The sequence below is a fragment of the Caenorhabditis remanei genome, chromosome IV (assembly GCF_010183535.1).
Source record: "Caenorhabditis remanei strain PX506 chromosome IV, whole genome shotgun sequence".
Classification (NCBI taxonomy): Eukaryota; Metazoa; Nematoda; class Chromadorea; order Rhabditida; family Rhabditidae; genus Caenorhabditis; species Caenorhabditis remanei.
Genome location: NC_071331.1, coordinates 19,305,732 through 19,325,819, shown reverse-complemented (window position 1 = coordinate 19,325,819; position 20,088 = coordinate 19,305,732). Strand labels below are relative to the sequence as shown.

General features: G+C 38.3%; 6 protein-coding genes across 6 annotated transcripts; 4 read left to right on the top strand and 2 right to left on the bottom strand.

Moving 5' to 3' along the window:
• Positions 1 to 2,748: 2,748 nt before the first annotated feature.
• Positions 2,749 to 5,255, top strand: GCK72_015243 (uncharacterized protein; the record flags this gene model as incomplete). The annotated part of the gene is made up of 7 exons (XM_053730727.1): positions 2,749 to 2,764; positions 2,957 to 3,054; positions 3,763 to 3,797; positions 3,853 to 3,924; positions 5,002 to 5,073; positions 5,123 to 5,182; positions 5,228 to 5,255. 7 exons carry the CDS (start codon positions 2,749 to 2,751, stop codon positions 5,253 to 5,255), a joined length of 381 nt encoding a protein of 126 aa, XP_053585499.1.
• Positions 5,256 to 6,934: 1,679 nt separating this feature from the next.
• On the top strand, positions 6,935 to 7,293 carry GCK72_015242 (uncharacterized protein; the record flags this gene model as incomplete). Its single annotated transcript, XM_053730726.1, has 2 exons — positions 6,935 to 7,063; positions 7,108 to 7,293. 2 exons carry the CDS (start codon positions 6,935 to 6,937, stop codon positions 7,291 to 7,293), a joined length of 315 nt encoding a protein of 104 aa, XP_053585498.1.
• A 144-nt stretch (positions 7,294 to 7,437) lies between these two features.
• Positions 7,438 to 7,996, bottom strand: GCK72_015241 (uncharacterized protein; the record flags this gene model as incomplete). The annotated part of the gene is made up of 3 exons (XM_053730725.1): positions 7,438 to 7,547; positions 7,614 to 7,794; positions 7,844 to 7,996. The coding sequence occupies 3 exons, from the start codon at positions 7,994 to 7,996 to the stop codon at positions 7,438 to 7,440; spliced, it is 444 nt and encodes a 147-aa protein (XP_053585497.1).
• Positions 7,997 to 9,576: 1,580 nt separating this feature from the next.
• Positions 9,577 to 10,014, bottom strand: GCK72_015240 (uncharacterized protein; the record flags this gene model as incomplete). Its single annotated transcript, XM_053730724.1, has 1 exon — positions 9,577 to 10,014. One exon carries the CDS (start codon positions 10,012 to 10,014, stop codon positions 9,577 to 9,579), a length of 438 nt encoding a protein of 145 aa, XP_053585496.1.
• A 2,867-nt stretch (positions 10,015 to 12,881) lies between these two features.
• GCK72_015239 (uncharacterized protein) lies at positions 12,882 to 13,658 on the top strand (the record flags this gene model as incomplete). Its single annotated transcript, XM_053730723.1, has 1 exon — positions 12,882 to 13,658. The coding sequence occupies one exon, from the start codon at positions 12,882 to 12,884 to the stop codon at positions 13,656 to 13,658; it is 777 nt and encodes a 258-aa protein (XP_053585495.1).
• Positions 13,659 to 15,117: 1,459 nt separating this feature from the next.
• On the top strand, positions 15,118 to 15,921 carry GCK72_015238 (uncharacterized protein; the record flags this gene model as incomplete). The annotated part of the gene is made up of 1 exon (XM_053730722.1): positions 15,118 to 15,921. One exon carries the CDS (start codon positions 15,118 to 15,120, stop codon positions 15,919 to 15,921), a length of 804 nt encoding a protein of 267 aa, XP_053585494.1.
• Positions 15,922 to 20,088: the final 4,167 nt, after the last annotated feature.

The following is a 20,088-nucleotide window of genomic DNA, read 5'->3' as shown; positions in this document are numbered from 1 at the left end:
AAAAAAAGGGAACCACTCAAGAAAAAAAGGAGAGGAAAATAATAATAGCTGCTCGTTGAAGTGAGTATAGTGACCAGTGGTCATGGAGCAGTAAGCTAAGCTTTCTTTTTTTTGAGAGGGGGAGAATAATAATGATGATTCTCAGTGGAGGGGGGACACCGAGTAGCAGAACAAATATGTGGGGGCTTGACAAGTAGCAGGAACAAATATGTGGGGGCTTGAAAAAAATCAAATCTTTGCGGACCTTGCGGACCCCTAAAAATTTGCCTGTTTCATGATGAATTATTAGAAAAGTAGTCACAAAAAGACCTAATAGGCACGGTTCATCTATTTCAAAAAACTGTGAACAAAATAAGACATGAAGTAAACGCATTGAGATTTGATTTTAAAAAAATTCTTGAAACAGTAAATTTTTTAAATAATTATTCGATTAAACGATTTTGTTTTTTAATAGTTAATTGATGAAACAGGAATTGTTTTCAATTATGAATTTTGAAAAAGTAACGTAAAATGTATTTAGTTTGTTAATATTCCAGGCAACTGTTACAAAAAGACAAGCAAATCTGAACTAAACTGATTGTTGAAACTGATTTCATGAAACAGTGAAAAATGTTAACATTTAACACGAAATCACTTTCATTCTGCACTTTTCTCTTGGTTTCAATTAATATCATCCTTTTTTCAATTTACCGTTTCAAAAACGGTACTTTTCATAATTTCAGATATTAGTGTTCAGTAAAATCATTCTTATATATAAAACGCATGTGGGGTTTGTCCATCTGTCCCAATGTCCGCAAATTTTGAGAAATGAGAAAGAAAGACAGCCGGGCCCAAAATCGAACTTGCGCTCTTTGCGCAGAGACCGCCGCCTTGGACCACTCGGCCACGCGGACACATTTCTGAGAAGGTGAACACGTAAATAAGAAGAGGCCAGCCGGATGAAGCGCCGAAGGCGCGGCAGCCTGGCTGGTAATCCAATAAACTACTAAAACTTTTCAATTGAATGGACTCGGAAAAAATTACAACCTTTTCGTAGCGGACCTTACGTCTCGTCCCCCTGTGGAACACAGTAAAAAGTTCCCTGTTTTAAAATAAATTATTAAAAACATAACCAGAACCAAGGCCGATAGACATATTTCATCTATTTCAAAGAAACGGTGAGCAAAATAAGACATGAAGTGAGACTTGCGCAGACACAGAACGCACTTTTTTTCCCGTTCTGTGTCTTTTTAATTGATTATTCGATTTAACTACTTTGTTTTCTTAGTTACTTGATGAAACAGACATTGTTTTCAATTATGAATCTTTACAAGAAACTCAAAATGTATTTTGTTTGTTACTCAATAGAAAGCCAAATCATTAAAACGTAACTGGGATTGTTGAAACTACTTTCATGAAACAGTGAAACATATTTACATTCAGCACAATGTCACTTTCTTTTCTTTTCTTTAGTTTCAATTGCGAGCGAGTACATTTAAAAAACATTTACCGTTTCCAAAACGGTATTATTAATAATGACAGACACTAGTGTTCAGTCTGCGACGTGTTCAGTCTTTGTTTCAAAGCACAGAATAAAAAATCAATAAGATCAAATTTTCCCAGGACACGACCATCCGGTCACAACTTCCCCGCTATGATTTTTGAATCTTAAAACTGGTAAATTGACAAAGATACAGCCCGTTTGCTGAAATTCAAGATATGAATCTACACTATCAAAGCCCTCTTCAAGTTTTCCTACAGTATAAAACATATCTGGAACAGTTGACACTCAATACACGAGTACCCACTTCTCCATATTCTTCGGTAGGCATAAACACTTCCAGAACCCTTAAACTACTTACGTCAAAAAATTTGATATTTTTGTTTTCTTTTTTCTTACATCGTCACACATAAAGTGTCTGCGTCTCTCCACTCTACTACACTGTTTCGTGTTGAATCATGAGTAACAAGAGGATATAATGAAAAAGAATGCCCACACAAGGTTTTCATCACGTTTTCTTCCTTTTATGGTAGAGAAGTCTAGACGAAATAAGAAAGGGGATGAATTGAAAGAAAATGAAGATGAAACATGAAAATGAGGTAGGAAAGCCGCCAAAGTATTTGGAAATATTGTGAAATAGGGTTTGCTCGAAAAATGGAAACTTGAGGAAAATTGCGAAATTCTGATTTTTATAACAAAAAATTAATACAGTTTCAAAAAACTTTATTGAAAATACATATTTGAAACTGTGGTTACTGATCGCTGCTTTGTTGTTGGGAGGTTTCAATTTTTGCACTGTAAAAACTGAGCGTTAGCTAATCACCGAGATAATTACATTTTCTAACTTTACTAATAGTTTCAAACTAAGGGACTTGGTTTTTATAAGTCGTCATTTGGGAATTTAAAGGCGTATTGTGGCCAGTTTTGATAGTTTCACATTATAATGTATGCATTTCGGCGAGTTCATTTTCTTACTTCAAGAATTTTTAAATTCGGTGCACAACCGGCCGAGAGTTTGGCCAGTGAGAATGTTCTAGAAACATTACTACGGTAAAGTTGGTTTTTTTCACTATGCTGCTATTTTTTTCCGTGGTTTTCGATGAGTGAAAACTGAAACAGATTAACTTTTTCAGAAATACCATCGTACTGCACTAGTAAATTACTGTTTCAAGATATTTTGCAAATATTTTTAGCAATATTGTAGTTCGATGATTTATCGATCGGTAGTACCGATTCGGTACCCCCATTTTTCTTTTTCGCTATTTTGAATGTCTACTGTTTCAGGTTAAATTGAATTGATTTTGAAAATATTTTCCGCAATAACTGGTCTAAACGATGTTTTAATTTAAAAATTCCAAGTCACTACTATTTTTTTTGCGCAAAACAAAAAAACCTTCTGTTCCAAAACTAACATAACAACTCGGGAAAAATGAAACCTTCAATAAGTAAAATTTCCCTATTTCTACAATTTTTCAGAATTCGGAATCGGTCGATTCATATTCCGCACTATCGTCTTCTGGATCATCATCTTCAGTGCCGCTTCTGTTCCGAATTTCGGAGTCTTCGTGAATCTGGTGGGCGGGTCCACTCTTCCATTGTTATTCGGAAAAAAAATCAAGATAGTCTCAGAAATTTACCGAGATTTCTTCAGATGAAACCGACCAAATGTGGGTGTAAGCAATATTTTTTATTTAAACATCATATTATTTCTGTTTGAAACTGAAACAAATGTCCCATATCACAATTGACAACAGATGGCTCGGAACACACGACATGATTTGGATAAATGACCGCCCGTTTCCCTCTGACCCTCTGACCCTCTGTCACACCAACTGACAGATGAGAGTCACAGATATCATCGGTGTGTCGTCTTCTTTTCCGTTATCCTCCTCATTTTCAATTTTCGATAGCCATATGAGCGGCCGTCAACAAATATTTTCTGATTTTTATTGAATTATTGTTAACTATACATATCTTATGCTACTATTCTGTGATGTTCTATTTATTGGAATTAAATTATGCGGTTTTTCTAAAATGTGAGTTTCTTTTTTAATTTTTTCCATAACTAAAGCTTCAAATGTTTCTAGGTTAACGTAAACTCACAAACTTTTTTTTCGGAGAAGTGAGTTTTTCCACAAGTTTTTTAAATTTTTATTTTGTTTAGATTGACGGATAATGAAACACGAAGCATCTGGATGCCCCAATGATGTTGAAAGGAAAAATAACTCTGCGTGGGGTATTCAAAAAAAATTAAACTGCAAAAATTATTATTTTCTTTTCAGGGAAGTTCGTGCATGAGTTGGAAGGAGGAGGATGAGTAGGTGAGTTTCCCTGAATCCTTTGTCAGAACATCAAAAATTGAAAATTTCCAGACTTTCAAACATCACGAAGTTTGGCACTGCTGGAGTTGGAGATGAAGCACGAGGCATCTGGCTGACCTGTTTGTATGTTTATTAATTTTTGGAAAAACTTACAGTTCTCGTTTTCAGTTGAAAATTCTAATCAAACCTGCCGGTTTCTTCCTGAAACGAATCGATAAACTCTGCGTGGGGTAAGCAAATTCATGTCACTTTTCAAGAGGTGAATAATTTTTATTTTCAGGAAAGTTTGCCAGATGTTTTGAAGATTTTTTGGAAAGTGGAAAACTGATCTATTGTGGTGAGTCAGAAATTTAACAGAATCTGAAATGGAATTGTTTTGTTTAAACATAATACAATTTCAGCTTCTAATTTTAACAATATTAAATTTTTTCCAGACACTGACTCTGTCATTGGGAAAGATGACCAACGAGGTTCCGCACGGAGGAATAATTTATTAATTTAATTTTTCTAGTTTTTATTAAAGTGACACAGGTACCAGAAATCCTACCTAATAAATAATATATTTTAAATAACTTCGTCTGAAAAAAGTAAATACAAAAGATAGAATACAAACACATATTTCTTAATGATCAATTATTGAATCAGAGCTAAAAATCGATACTATCTTCATTGTTTGAAACAAACAAAAACCTCGACACCATTTTGGGCTGAAACTATCAGTATATGTCAATACCGACCTGAAAATTTATTTCTGACAACAAACCAATTATGAGTACAGTTTGATTTTCATTCAAATTATTACATTGAAACAGAAACAAATTTCTCATACTCTCCCACAAATGCCATGCTCTACTCCAACAGATGTCTCTGAACACACGACATGATATGGATAAATGACCCCCCCCCCCCTTTCCCTCTGACCCTCTGTCACACCAACTGACAGATGAGAGTAACAGATATCATCGGGGTGTCGTCTTCTTCCCCGTTATCCTCTTCATTTTCAATTTTCGATAGCCATGTGAGCGGCCGTCAACAAATATTGTCTCTCTGATTTTTATTGAATTCTTGTTAACTATACATATCTTTTATTAGTATTCTGTGATATTTTCTTCATTTGAATTGAATTATGCGGTTTTATTTCTCTAAAATGTGAGTTTCTGGCTCGATTTTTCCTATAACTAAAGCTTCAAGTATTTCTAGGTCAACGAGTAAAAAACACCACAAAATACGGTTCCCTGAGGATGAAAAAAAGATGAATGAACAGTGCATGGGGTAAGCTTTTTTTCAAGGTTTGAATGAAAAAAAAGCGTTTTGTTTTTAGGAAAATTTGCCGGTTGTTGTTGGAAAGGTTTTTGGGAGTCAGAAGATTTGATGTATTGCGGTGAGTTGAGATTTGTCTTACTTTTTCCCTATTCACTTTTTCCAGACACGGACTCAGTCGATGGGAAGATTGAGAACCGTGAGTCCACAGGAATCAGAATAATTAATTCTTGATTTTTACGTTTTTTTTTGTTGTATTTTTTTATAAATCGTCACAGTGTCTCCCAAAGTCTGTGTTTAAAATGAATGTATTATTTCTTGGTTTAAAAATGTGATAAAAATTTCAGATAATGTATTCAGTCAGTTGAAACTCTTAACAACATTATAGGAAACTTTCAGATTCATTGATTTTAATTGCAGTCAAATTAATATTTTTTGAACGAACATTAATATTTTTTGAACGAAGTTCATTAAAAGTTTTTGAAACAGTGAAAAAAGTGAAATTATCTCCGCAATATTTCATGTTTTTCGTCTGGGAGTTATAGTACAAGACGGATTTTACGATGCGCTTTACCGCGATTTTTGCACAATTCTTCTCAGTTTCAGTAGAGCGCGGTTGCAAGAATCGGACCTTGCCAATATAGTCAACTTTTGTAGATTTTTTCCATAAAATAAAGCAACTTTATTTTCAGCCCTTAAATTGTGAAATCGTCACCAACATCATATTCAGAAAACCTCCTCTGGTCAATATAGTGAGCCTACCCTCTCTCTTACCTCTGTGTGTGCTTCCCTTGTCATCGGAAATGTGTACACCTCTCTACCCTTACCTCCTCGTCCTCCCATGTGGTCTAGTGGTTAGCACAGGTGAACCGCTGGAAATCCTATATGTGACAGTGCCAGAATAGGATCCTATGTGTGTCCCTAAATGAAAAGTGGATCGCGCGTGTGGCGCATATGTGCGGTCGTCTTTTCTGTGTACTGGCAGCGCGTGCACCCATATAGCTCCCATATGTATGGTCCATATTTGAGGGTGGCGGCCGGCCGCCGCAACGACACTCCGGAATTACACGTGGGCGTGTTGTTTACCGTAAATCGACGCGACATTTTTTTTCTATAAGTCCGGGCCCATTTTCTCCGTTTCTCGAAGTTTTTCACCTATTTTCTTCATTCTTTTTGCACAAAACAGATAATGGCAGTAGTGTTCGGGACAAAAATTCTCCACCACCATGAGTCATCATGAGATAAGATCTCCGAAAATGAAGGGATACACCGTGTCGGAGATAAGATCTATGGAGGGATACCCCGTAGCGGAGATTACAATCTCCGCGGTTATGATATGTTATGATTAGTTATGATAAGTCATTATGATTATTAATTATGATTATTAATTATGATTTTTTTGAATGAAATTTCAAATTTTTTCACAATTTATTTAAATTTTCCACATTTTTAGATTTTGGCTAGAAATTTCAGAAAAAGAAAACTTTTTACGCCTCAGGAAAAAAGTTTTTGCATTTTTGAAATTTTCACTTCATAATGCTCATGGCCTAGAAATCCAATTGTTAGGCCGAGTGCAATTGTAGGTATAATGCCCAGGTAAGTTCCTTCCAGTCGGGGATACTGTACATTATTGAAGAGACAGGAGAGACGACAGAGAAATGTACGAACGGGCACCGACACAAGATTTTTAAATGTTTCTCGTGTAGGTGGTCGAGATTAAAATCTAACTCTTCACGTTGAAAAAAGACAAATCATTCAATGTCAAAAAAAAAAACTGTTCGTGACCCGAGGAGAAAAGAATCAAATATTGTTCGTGACACGTGGAGAAAAAAAAAAGTGTTGACCTTTGGGAGAGAAAAACAAAATGTTTGCAATGCTGGAAATCAGTTCTCTCTCTACTCTGTGTGGAATGGCAGATTGTCAATATTGCCCTGTTGGATCGTTCTGCAGTGAAGAAAGTGGCGTATACTTTTGTTACCAAAAGACTCTCGCATCTAAATTTGTAAGTATTTCAATCTAGGAAATACATTTTTAAACATTTTTCAGAAGCCGTTACCTATCTTCCTCATCCTTCTCGTCATCATTGTCATCGCGTCTACCCTTATTGCTGTCGGATACTATGCCTATCATCGTTGGATGAAGAAGTATCGTCGTCACACCGATGCATCGACTGATGAACAAATCGGAGACCAAGAAGACAAAAAAAGTGGCGAAATCGCATCTCTTATTTGAGCGTTTTATCGAATAAATTGTTTATTATTATAATGAGAATAAGAAAAAACACTGAAAAAAGACGAGAATAAGAAATTACAGAAATAACAAGATTATCACGGGGGAAACTTCTAAAATTGGATAATTATGGGGAAAAAGAAAAAATCATTCTTCGGCGTCATGCTTCTCCTTGATATGTGGCAACACGTGGTGGAAAAACTGAGTTCGTCGATGTGCATTGAGGTTGTCACGGCAGATCCGGCACAAATTCAACACTGAAATTAAATATTGTCGCTTAGAAATAGTCAAGGGCATCTCTGGAAAACTTGAATGCAACAGACCCAATTTCTCCCGCTCATCATCGCCTTCCACTGGAATTGTTTTTTCATTTCGAGACTGACGGCAGCAGTCATAACACATATAGGCGATAAACATTTGCTCGTTAAACATATACTTTGGTTCTAGAGCTGCATCATCGGCAGTCGGCAGGGATACTGTCTTTGCCTTTTCACGTAGATAATCCTACAATACACTAGGTAAAAAAAGCAACAGGTTCGATAAAGGAACATACCTTACGCTTTAACGCTTCACTTTGCAATTCCATATAGTCATCAGTTTTCTCAGCGGCACTCCTTTTCATGGAATCGTCAACATCTTTCGGGACTTTGACTGAAGTTTGTCGTGCATAACGCTTTGCTGGAGGTCCAGAATTTGGCAAAACCATAGTAACAAGGAAACAAATTTGAATAATGATACAATACACTGCTCTTGCCTCATTTTTATACTTCACGAATGGGCGTGTCTTTGAAATACGTCATTAGTATTACGAAATTTATTCGAAAAAGTCATCAATTAATTCAAAAACATCAAAGAAATTGAAACGGTTAATCCGATCAAAGATGTAGGTCGCGATAAATCACTTGATGGGGACATGAAAAAGTGTAATATTCAAATTTAATGGTGACGTCACGAATCAAGTATTAGTGTCTAATATTGGGTTTCTAAGGGGGTCAAACGCAACAAGCTGATCAAACTCGGCATATACTATACAATAGAGTCCAGTAGAAGGGGTTTTGTCTTTGAAATCGATACGGATGCTCACGTTGGTCTGACGAATTAATTCGAACAAGGTATTGTCTTGGGCAACAGGACTCAATTCAAAACCATATATTGTATATCCACTGTCTTTAAACATTGGGGCGCTGATTGAATTACAGCTAATATTGTTTCTAGCGTGACCCAATGCTTCTTGCATTAAAATGTACGCTTCAATATATTTGCTATTGGCATAATCGAGATTCATTGGTCGTCCTGGTATAGTCTGACCACAATAGTCAATGTGAATATTCGTTAGGCCATAAGGTTTGAAATCAAATGGACTTGTTCCAAGAGTACCATTATACGAATCACTCGAGACCAGTCCAATAAACATCCGTCGGGGCATTTTGCTAGTGAAAAGGGTATTAGCTGGAGCGTCAAGACGATTTGGTTCAATGTAGAATGATCTGACTTGAGAAGAAATTACAGGATACTTGATCAGTTTGTTTTCAATAAGAGCCGCTTCCAATTCGTTCGAAAGACCATCAGTCAAATCGAGTTCGTTCACAAGCGCGTATACATCGGTTATATTCAACTTTAATGTTTGTGCACCACGGTTATAAGATTCAATAAGGAAGTCACTCTTGTTAGGATACGCGGTGAGTTTAACGTTGCAGCAGTTGAGTAGAACACGTGGTTGATTCATCATATCAATGGAAATATTTGCAGCCACTTGTACAGATTGACCATCATTAACCAATTTTGCTCTATTCAAAAATCCGCTACCATCCTTGTCACCAATTGCAGGGTCATGATAAAACCCAGCTGCAGATAGTGTAGAATCTTTGATCTCTTGTCCATACATTAATACATTTTCCAAATACGCCTTGTATGCATAATTCGTAGAGTTGTGGTACACGAGTTGCGAGTTCACATGCAGAGTAAAGTTTTTCACGATAGAATGGGCAATATTGTTGATTGGAGCATAACGTACAGTATCCTTTTCGTCTGTCATAGACACTGCATTACCGGCAGCATCGGTAATGTTGAAAGTAAATACTAGATAGGTTCGTTTAAGATTGAGGTATGATCTTGAATTGTTGGTTAATACAAATTCCCAGGGACCGTCTGGTTGATAGGCATTTTTAAGATTAACAACGTTCCAACGAGAGTTTTGAATACAAGCTTGAGTACCGGGCATAGAAGTAAAATCCAACTCGTCAACGATAACATCGTGAGACTTGGGGTCCATACGGCTGAGCATTGTCAGAGAAAGTTAACACGGGTCGTGTCGGATACCAAATGAGGCTTCAGAACAGCTATACTCTCTCCTTTTATCCTTTTTCCGCGTCCACCCTGGCTGATGACAGGCTTCTTTTTCTTTTTGCCAACACCTCTCTTTTTACCACCACCTCGATTCGACAAATTTTTCAAAGTTTGATTCGCAACATTTTTCAAACTTGATTTAAAATCATTACCATTTGCCATCTCGGTAGCCAAAGACTTTCCTGCTGTTACCAACTGTTGACCAGCAAAAGATTTCAGAAATGCAGGGAAAACGGCTGATATTATTCCCCCAAGTCCAGAACCTCGTTGTCCTCCTCGCTGATACCGCATACCAAGATAGTGGCCGTTCCCAGGAACATTATGTCGAAGGAGAGCCTTGTAGTCAATTTTACTCAAATCTACCGGTACTGGAGTCATTATAAAAGAGTAAAAGTAGGAAGAACTGGTAACAGAGAGCTGTCTACTTGCCTATTTATACATGTTCTCCCACGAGATTCAAAACATTCTATCAAACGATCCATTTTCGAGAAAAACGTTTTTGGGCGTCTTCAGTGCTGACGAATTAAAAGGACTCACAACTCCCAAGAAGAAGCGATTTGGTTTTATTGTAAACACAGACACTCGAAATAGACCAGGAAGACATTGGCAGAGTGTTTTCGTCGATGAATTCAAAACTTGTCATTTTTTCTGTTCTCTGGGAGAAAAGCCGAATCATCACATTAACGAGTATTTGGAAACGTTTCCTAGAGTGGTTCGCAACAAACGAAAACAACAAAAACCTAGTCAAGTTACCTGTGGAGGATACTGCATTTTTATTCAAGCAATGATGTCCCGAAATTACAAATTTACCCTGTTGTGTGATATATTCGACCAGATGAAAAACGACGACGAATTTATTAAAAACTATCTAAAGGACACTTATGAAATTGTTGGATTGAATTGATCACTTTTTACTTTGAATAAAACATGTTTAAAGTCTTTTTAAAATGCAATACAATTATAGAACTACCCCAATTGAATTGAATGGGTTCGGCAAACTCTGAGAGCAGTTCCACTTTGATGCTGTCAATCGTGTTGGACATTATTGGTAGGTAGCGTGGTTGGGGTATAGTGTGGTGAATCATTTCTCCATATTTACCACTGCATGGAATCACTGCCAACAAGGAATTCTTTTGGTCTCCAACAATGATTGGATCCACAATGTCGCAATATAGATATAATGTACTCACATTACCAAACAAGTCTATTTTACTTGGGGCAGCACCAGACTCTAACACAAAACTGTTGTGAAAACCAAGAAAATAACCGCAAGCATCTTCAAATTCAACAAAGGCAATGTCGTCTCGCAAAAAGTCAATGTGAATTCTATCCTCGTTTCCTCTAAACTGTAGGTATCCATGAGAGTTGAGAGCCTTTTCAGTGTAAATTTTGGAACGACTCTTTACAAGTCTACCTTTCCATTCTTCAACAATCTGCTTGTTTTTATAATTTACCATGATTTGCAACACGGTCTCCATATATTCGGGGAAATTTTCAACGTTTGATATACTGAAATCGTGTGCCCGATTCCATCCTTCGATAGTATTTTTGGCATTCGTCGTCTTTCGATTTTCAGATTGCGACTTTGCTTGTTCATACTGATCCTTGGCCTCCTGCTCCAATCTTTTTGTAGTTTCAATTACTCGTCTCGCCTCATCGTCAGCCTTCTGCTTGTCTTCCTGTACCTTCTTTTCTGCAGCCAACTTTGCGTCCTCGTCAGCCTTCTGTTTCAGTTTGGCTTCCTGTTCTAGCCTTTTTGTAGTTTCAATCACTTGTCTTGCCTCATCATCTGCCTTTTTCTTGTCTTCTTGTGCTTTTTTAGCATCATCTGCCTTCTTCTTGTCTTCCTGGGCCTTTTGTTCCGCAACCAACTTTGCGTCCTCATCAGCCTTCTTTTTCAGTTTGGCTTCCTGTTCTAGCCTTTTTGTAGTTTCAATCACTTGTCTTGCCTCATCATCTGCTTTATTCTTTTCTTCCTGTGCTTTTTTAGCATCTTCAGACTTCTTCTTAGCATCATCTGCCTTCTTCTTAGCCTCATTTGCCTTCTTCTTGGCATCATCTGCCTTCTTCTTAGCCTCATCTGCCTTCTTCTTGGTATCATCTGCCTTTTTCTTGTCTTCTTGTGCTTTTTTAGCATCATCTGCCTTCTTCTTGTCTTCATCTGCCTTCTTCTTGTCTTCATCTGCCTTCTTCTTGTCTTCTTGGGCATTCTTGGCATCATCTACCTTTTTCTTTTCTTCCTGTATCTTCTTTTCTTCCTGTATCTTCTTTTCCGCAGCCAACTTTGCGTCCTCATCAGCCTTCTTTTTCAGTTTGGCTTCTTGCTCTAGTCTTTTTGTAGTTTCAATTACCCGTTTTGCCTCAGCATCAGATTCTTCCTTTCTCTTTTCTGCTTCCTCCTTTTCCTTCAATTCTTGGGCCTCTTTAGCTGAATTGTATTGGGAAACCACAGCGTCCCCCTCTTTTACTTTTGCCTCATTGTCAGACTTTAGCTTTTCAAATTCCTTTCTAATATTGTCACTTTTCTTTTCTGTTTGGTCTTGTGCACGGTTATATTCATCCACAACTCGACCAGAGTGGTTAGCACTTACAACTGTATTGTGTTGGGAAACTGCCGCATCCGTCTCTTTTACTTTTGAATCATTTTCAGACTTTGCTGCATTGAATCCTGATATTATAGCTCCACCCTCAGCTTCGTGTTTTGCCTTTGCCTTGTTAAACTGATCCCTTATCGAGCTGTCTCCCATCGGAAATGTTAGAGGCTGTACTACCGCTGCTCTTTTAGCTCTACTAATTTCATGTTCCAATTGCGCATCTGCTGCACTTCTTTTTAAACGACCACTGTGTTCATCGTTCAATGTTTTCACCACCTGATCCACATCTACATACTGGTTAGCGGGAAAAGTCACATGAATAGGAGGCCTGTTTGCTTGCGGTTTAAAATGAATCCAATAGTCTAGAGGGCGACCGACATTGAGAAAGGAATAGGGATAGATTATATCTGTCACTGCTACAGAGTACTTGTCCTTTTCCAAATGTAACACTTCAGGTAGACGGGTAACATAGCGGGAGGATGTATTTTCAAATTGAGTACTTTTAACAGACGAAGGGAGCGTGATGTAAAAATCTTCCATCTTGAAAAAAATGAAAATGTAAACTGTACTGACGTCTCTTTTTATAGGTTTCAGTGGGGTCAAGAAGAAAAAAAGTATAAATAGCAATCAGTCTTTGGCTTCTTTTCAACAATGTCCGATTTTTTCATTGCTCTCATACTTTGGATCCACTTTTCATCGTCACTACAATTGGTCATTTTCACAAAGACAGAACCTGCCTACCGTTTCAATGAAAGCAACCTGCCTGTCGAAACTAATTTTTATGGAAATTTTTACGGCTATGATCAATCTGGAAAACCATTAATGAGAACATTTTACAAATTTGAAGAGACTATAGTGGATGACTCCCAAAGGCTGTATGTTGCCAATGACGACTGCTATTTTGAAGTTGTGGCACCTGAAGATATGCTAATGCATTGTCAATTTCGGCTGTATCGTGTAAAAGAAAAGACAGTGTCAATTGTTCATCAACCGATTGAAAAATTCACTTTTGACCATGTCCAGCGTTTGATTTATGTTTTACGAGGCGGAGATGTTATCCGACTCTCACACAATTCTTCAAAGGCAATGTGGAAAGTGAATAATGTACGAGATTTTAATGTGGTGGATGGAATCTTGACTGTACTTCACGAAAACGGAATGATTGCAACAGAAAACGCTACATTGGCCAATGTGGACCCTCGAAATTTCAAGCGACTACCAATTTTTGCAGCTCCAGATTACATTTACAAACCAGAGAAAATTGAAGTTACAATTGGCACCGATTCAGAAACTGATCAGTTTGTTATATACGTCATTATTGTTATTGCAGTTTCCATTATTGTCTTTGTCTGTGAAACATTGGCCTGGCAAGTCAAGAAGCGTAGAAAATTGTATCGCAAAGAAGCCACGAGTCGATTAATAGTATAAATACATTTCTGTAATTTTCATTTCCCTTCATAAACATGTCAAAATCTTCAGTTCCTGGCTTTACTTTTCGTTTTCCTTCCCAAACTACAATAATTGGGGCTACACAATCAGGGAAAACTACCCTGTTGCGGAAGATTATTGAAAATACAGACACGACATTTAACGTTCCAATCGACAACATTTTTTGGTTTTACGGGATGGATACTCCTGGAATTCCTCGTCATTTACCAAATTTGCATGCAATAGAAGGGATGCCTGATGTTGAATTGCTGAAAAAACATAAACTCCAGAACAATATCGTAGTTTGCGACGACTTGATGAATTTTTTTGCCAGGGATAGAAAGTCTTTGCACTTGCTAAATGATTTGTTTTGCGTCTATGCCCATCATCTGAATTGTGCAATCTTCAATCTGGTTCAGTCTGCTTTTACTCTCCCTCCGACGACCAGGAGTAACAGCACATATCTCATTTTGATGAGGAATTTATCAGATGCTGCCCAAGTTAAAAATCTACTAGTTCAGCAATTTGGAGACAAATGGAGAGGTGCATTTCAAGCGTACCAAGATATAATGTCGAAACCATACCAAGCAATGTTAATCAATAATGATCCCCTTGCCCACAATTGTATGCGTATTTTATCAGACTTTTCTTCAGAATACCCCGTGGCGCATGTTCCTATATAAGCACATATTTTTTTCGTATTCTTCTAGTTATGGCCGCTCAACTTATTGTTCATTCTGATTTTTTGAATAAAGTCTTGAAACATAACAAAAGTGCTATTCGTCAGGCTAATTCAAAACAAATTAACATTGTGGTAGAGATTGTGTACAATTTACTGCACTCTAAGAATATTCCTCTGAGTACCCGGGAAGTGTCTGTATTACGTCCTGTTCATACCCAATTGACTACACTTTCACGTACCAACAGCGTAGAAGAGGCTCGCAAAATACTATTTAAGCTGACGAAGGAGCAGCTTTCTTCATTCATTATTCCTGCTTTGGTTGCTACAAAGTTGCGACAATGAAACTAGTCAAAAAGTATCATGTGATTCCGTACGAAGAGGGGTCTGCTACCGAGGCTGCCACACGTTTTTTGGAAAAGATTTTAAATGATCCCGAATTGGATGACCATGACAAGTGCCGATTTTATCAAGATTTACTCTACCGTATTCGACGACACCGAGATTTGCCAATTATAAACGACGAAATTTACCTCAATATTGCGAGAAAATCTTTCACAACAATTGAAAACAAAGAGGAGAGACGTCGCTCTTTCCTCTGGCCAACCAGATGAGGACGACGATAAAGACGGAAACAATGACCCTTACAGACTATTTCCTGGTGAATTTGATATTCCAAATGTAGATACACTGAAAAGGGAACTTAAAAGTGAGGACCCTGACAAAATTGATATACCCAATGATGAACATTTGTATGGAAGTGTAAAACCTAAAGCGGAAATGTATTTGGATCCAAACTCTGCTGCAAATTTTCAATACAACACGTACAATGATCCACACAATACGTTTCATCCAAAAGCTCAAGGACCAGTGTTTCGAATAGCAAGAAAATATCGCAGCGCACCCCCATACTCTGTGCCAACAAGAATGGAACGTGTTGCAAATCTCAAAAATCGAGTCAGAGACGAAGGAGGGAGAAGCAATGTAGATAGGGAACTCTTTCCAAAATTGAAAATGTTTAAGCCTGACGTGAGAAATGTAAAGAAGGAACCAATTGTGAAAAGGGAGGAAAACGACTCTAAGAGGGACATTAAACCAATTGTGAAAAAGGAAGAAACGGATGTTAAACCTAACCCCTTGGCAACTGCAGGGAGACGCACCATAAAAAAGGAAGAGCCGGATACCAAACCAAGCGTCAAGCCTAAAGTAACTACACTGAAACGTTCAATCAAAATGGAAGAAGACTCTAGTGTTTCTCCTTTACACAAGAGAGAAAAGTCTGTCAAAACTGAGGAAATTGACAAAAAATTGAACAAAAAGAAGAAACGCGGAAAGAAGGAAAAACTAGCAAAGGCAGAGAAAAAGAAGAAGAGAAAAGCTATCAAAAGGGATCAGCAGAAGGTATTTTCACAAGAAGAGCTTCCAAATCCTGAAAAGTTGCCGCCTCGAATGTTAACAAAGCGAAAATGGTCCAATTCTGACGACGACTTTGACGTGGTACCTAGAAAACGGAGGACAATTCGCGGCTCTGGTGTCTCGGCACCCGCTGGTTCACGCATTTACTGTAGGCTTTGGAAACTATAAAAACTAGTCATTTTCTGTATTTGGTCATTTTTCTATGGAGGCTGCTATTAAAGATGCTTACACTAATGAAGCTAACCCTTGTGCATATTCATCTGTCACCAATATACATAAATTTTTAAAACCACGATTCAAAAATCTAAAGTACGAAGATGTGGAGCGAGTTTTGGAAGACTTGGAGTCGTTTACCCTTCATCGACCTACACGAAAGCGCTTTCCTCGATTAAAAACAAGGGCAGCCGGACTCTATAGTGATCTTCAAATTGATTTGGCCGACATGTCAAAGTATAAAGCAAAAAATGATGGAACCACTTTTCTTCTCACTGCTATCGACATTTATTCTAGAAGACTTTTTGTGAAACCCTTATTGTCAAAAAAGGGAAAGGATGTGGCGGTGGCACTGTCTCAAGTGTTTGAGGATATGGGTACTACACCAGTCAACATTTTTAGCGACGATGGTAAAGAATTTTACAACTCTGAAGTCAAATCACTACTCGAGAAGCATTACATTACTTTAATCAGTCCTAAAAGTGACTTGAAATGTGCTGTCGTGGAGAGAGCTAATCGAACTCTAAAAACAAGACTGGCAAAGTATATGACTGAAAAATACAACCACCGTTATATAAATGTTTTACAAAATGTAGTGTCGGGAATTAACAATTCCGTCAATAGAGGGATCGGAAAGAAACCCAATGACGTGAAACACGGAGATTTTCCGATAAACTTGCCGACATCTAGGTCAGCCAAGATCAAATTCAAATTGGGAGACCATGTGCGAATTTCCGCGAAAAAAGGACACTTTGACAAGGGCTATGAACAAGGATGGACAACAGAAGTTTATGTTGTGAAAAAAGTTATTCCCGGGCATCCAGCTGTTACATATAACTTGGTAGATACGAATGGCGAAGCAATTGAAGGCATATTTTACACTAGAGAGTTGACGAAATGTACCTACAAAGATGATGCAGTATACAGAATCAAGGAAATTCTCGAAACTCGCAGATGGAGAGGAAAACGTCAGCACAAGGTTCGATGGGATGGGTATGGTCCTGAATTTGATTCTTGGATAGACGCAGACAGTTTTATAAAGTTGTAATTTATTTGAAGAAAACTATATTTTAAAATAAATTTATTAATACTCGTAATTGTTTTAATACTCGTAATTGTGTTAATACTCGTAATCGTGAATGAGATTTGTATTTTCATCATCAAAGCCAAATGGTTCGTAGCGTCCCTCCGAAGTGAAGAATCCCTTATCCGTGACAGGTCTCAGACGCTTTCTTTGGTGAATGGTGGTAATGTCGTCCAAAATTCCTGGTCCCCTCTTGAATCGGAGCTGCGAGGCAATCAATGGCTGCACAGAACGATTAGCAATGTACTCTCTCATCTGAAAACAGTTTTGTTTGGATAAAATTAATATATTAAATAGTTCTTACCATCTTTTCCAGTGCTTCAAAATTTACTTTCTTGGCCGTTTCCGAGTTTAGCGTCACCCCTTTTGCCTTGACGAAATAGTCTTCTTCTCCTGTGGCAGTTCTTCTAACCAGTGTTCCATATACTTTTGATGCTACCGTGACCACTTTTACCAATTCACAACCCGATGCAATCTCGTTGGTCATCATTCCGAGACTCTCTCCTTTCAAATCTCCGAGAAGATCTGTTCCTCTGTCCTGACGGAATATAACAGAATCCGTGTCTGAAAAAGATCATTTCTCGCTTTTTGTAAAATACGCATTACCACAATAAATGAGACGGTCAGATCCAATTTTTTCGAGAGCAGTGTAGAGGCGAATTCGTGCAGCTGATGTGGTGAGTGCCCCGTAAACGACATTAGTCAATTGTCCAGTTTTCACGGCGCTATTGGTAGCTTTTCTAGCAACGATGACATGATCTTCATCCCATTCATCAAATCGCTTTGGTTCATATCCCGGTTCGTTGAAAAAGTTGCCAATAGCAATGTGATCGTTGGTCTTGATGATTTTGACTTCCACCTTTCCGGGTCTTTGCGCAAATTTGCCTGTAAAAGTACACATTTTGATAGTTTTTTCTGATACATACTAAAATTACCCCAAGTACTGTTGAGAAAGAGCTTGGCAAGACTTCGAAGTGCTGGATTCAGTGCAATCTTACAGCCATCAATTTTTACTCCATCATTCAAATAAATGTTTTCAATGTGGGCTTCCTTTTCCTCGTCAGTCATGTCAGGGCGCGGCCATCCAGAAGCTTCGTGCTTTTGCTTGAGAAGAGGCTTCATGAAACTGGCAAAGAATCCACCTCGGAACCACTTTTCGTCTGGCCAATGCCACACTTCGTGGTAACGGAGAATTTTGTATCCCTTATCCAAAGCCAATTGTAGTTCGTCGCTACACCATACTCCAGTCAGGCAGCGGTCAGAAACAGATTCATGGCAACACTTTGCAGTGTTTTTGGTTTCCACACAAGTCCGGCACAGTGGGAACACGAGTTTTCCCTCATCACGGTACGGAAGCACGGGAGTAGCCAAATCTTTGGGTGCTAGAGCACAACAAAACACGAGTCCTAAACGTTTTAGAGTTACAAACCTTGCTAACATTTAAAATTACAAACCTCGATACGGCAATACAATGGATGAGACTGATTCAAAATCTTTTGTGATTCGGATCGGCTGGCCTTCTGGATACATGGCTCCCATGATATTGACCCAAGGGTATACAGAACAATAGTCATAGTACTCGAGTGTACTTGCGTCGTCAGCTTCGGCAATGGATTGGAACGGCTGTGTTCTTCCACCATACATGGCATTACGGGGAATGAGATTGTGAGCGTGGCGACACTAAACATGTAAAAATTGAAAACGTATAAATGTAGTAAAAGACTCACATTTTTGAAAAACTTGTTCATTTCTCTATTCTTTTTCAGCTCTGACTTGATTTCGCACTCCCAGATTGATGACACTGTGAATCCTTCCTGCTCGAGTAGAGCTTTTCTTGCCATTGTTCCATCATACAGTTCTTCCATTGTAACATCAATCCTTTTTGGACACTTTGCCTCGCGAGCTGGATAACAGAATTTGCACCCGTGCCACATGCATCCATACACCTAAATTTGCAAGTAGAAAAAACATTTACATTTTCTCGTTACCTCGAAAATTTCCCGTGTTTCCGTATTATATGCGTCCACATAATACTCGTGTCCCTGTACTGTGATTTTTTCCTCTCCTCCTCTCAGAGCATGCACGAGTTTCAAATCAGGGTCTAGGTGTTCTAACCATCGAATGTATTTGAGCGCAATTTCAGAATTGTTACGCCCAACAAATCCATTTTCTGGTATGTACCCCACTACGCCCTTTTTGATGTGCTCGTGCTTGAGAACAAAGAGAATGAAACTTGCCAACGTACAAGACTGTATGAAAGGGGACCACCCATTGAACATTTCTTGACATAGCTGAATAAAGAGTTGGTACATTTTTGAAAAAAAGTAAAAGAATTACCTTCATGTATCGACAGACAGAAGCGGTTAGGATTTCTACATCATTGATGCAGTACTCTCGAACTTGTTTATTAAAGTCAAATTCCTGACCATAATTTTCCTCGTACCATGTCTCCAATTTCTTCTTTTCCTTTTCCGACTTGAATTTTGGGTCGTAAAACTCTATTGGAGGCAGAGTGGGCAGCACCTTGTTGTAGTTTTCCGGCGTGTTGAATAGGTACGGAAAATGACCCTTGTCTGCGATCGCAAGTCCAAAAGCTTTGGGCATGTCGGCGAGTCTCATTGGCATGAATCGGAGAGAATCTCGAAACGTCAGCACGTTTCCCGGGGCTACCTTGACAGTCGCGTTGAGAATGGTTGATCCATTGGAGATGAAGTCTGGGGTTGACGAAAATCGTTTTGTCATTGCCTTGAGCAAAAAGATGTGGTCATATCTATAAAAAGCTTGTTTTTTTAAAAGAATACGTGTTTTAGTACATACCCTCCTCCATTGTGTGCGACAATGTAGGCGTTCTTCAAACGCACATCACTTGATAAGACGTCAATGAACGCATCCACTACAGATTCTGTGTTTTCAAAGGAAATGTATTGGACGGGTCCACAGTGCTGACAAGAATCTCCGAAACATGTCTCGCATACAAGACGATACGCCACAGCATTAACTTTGTGGGGAAGTAAGATGTCATCTAGAAAAAAAAAAAG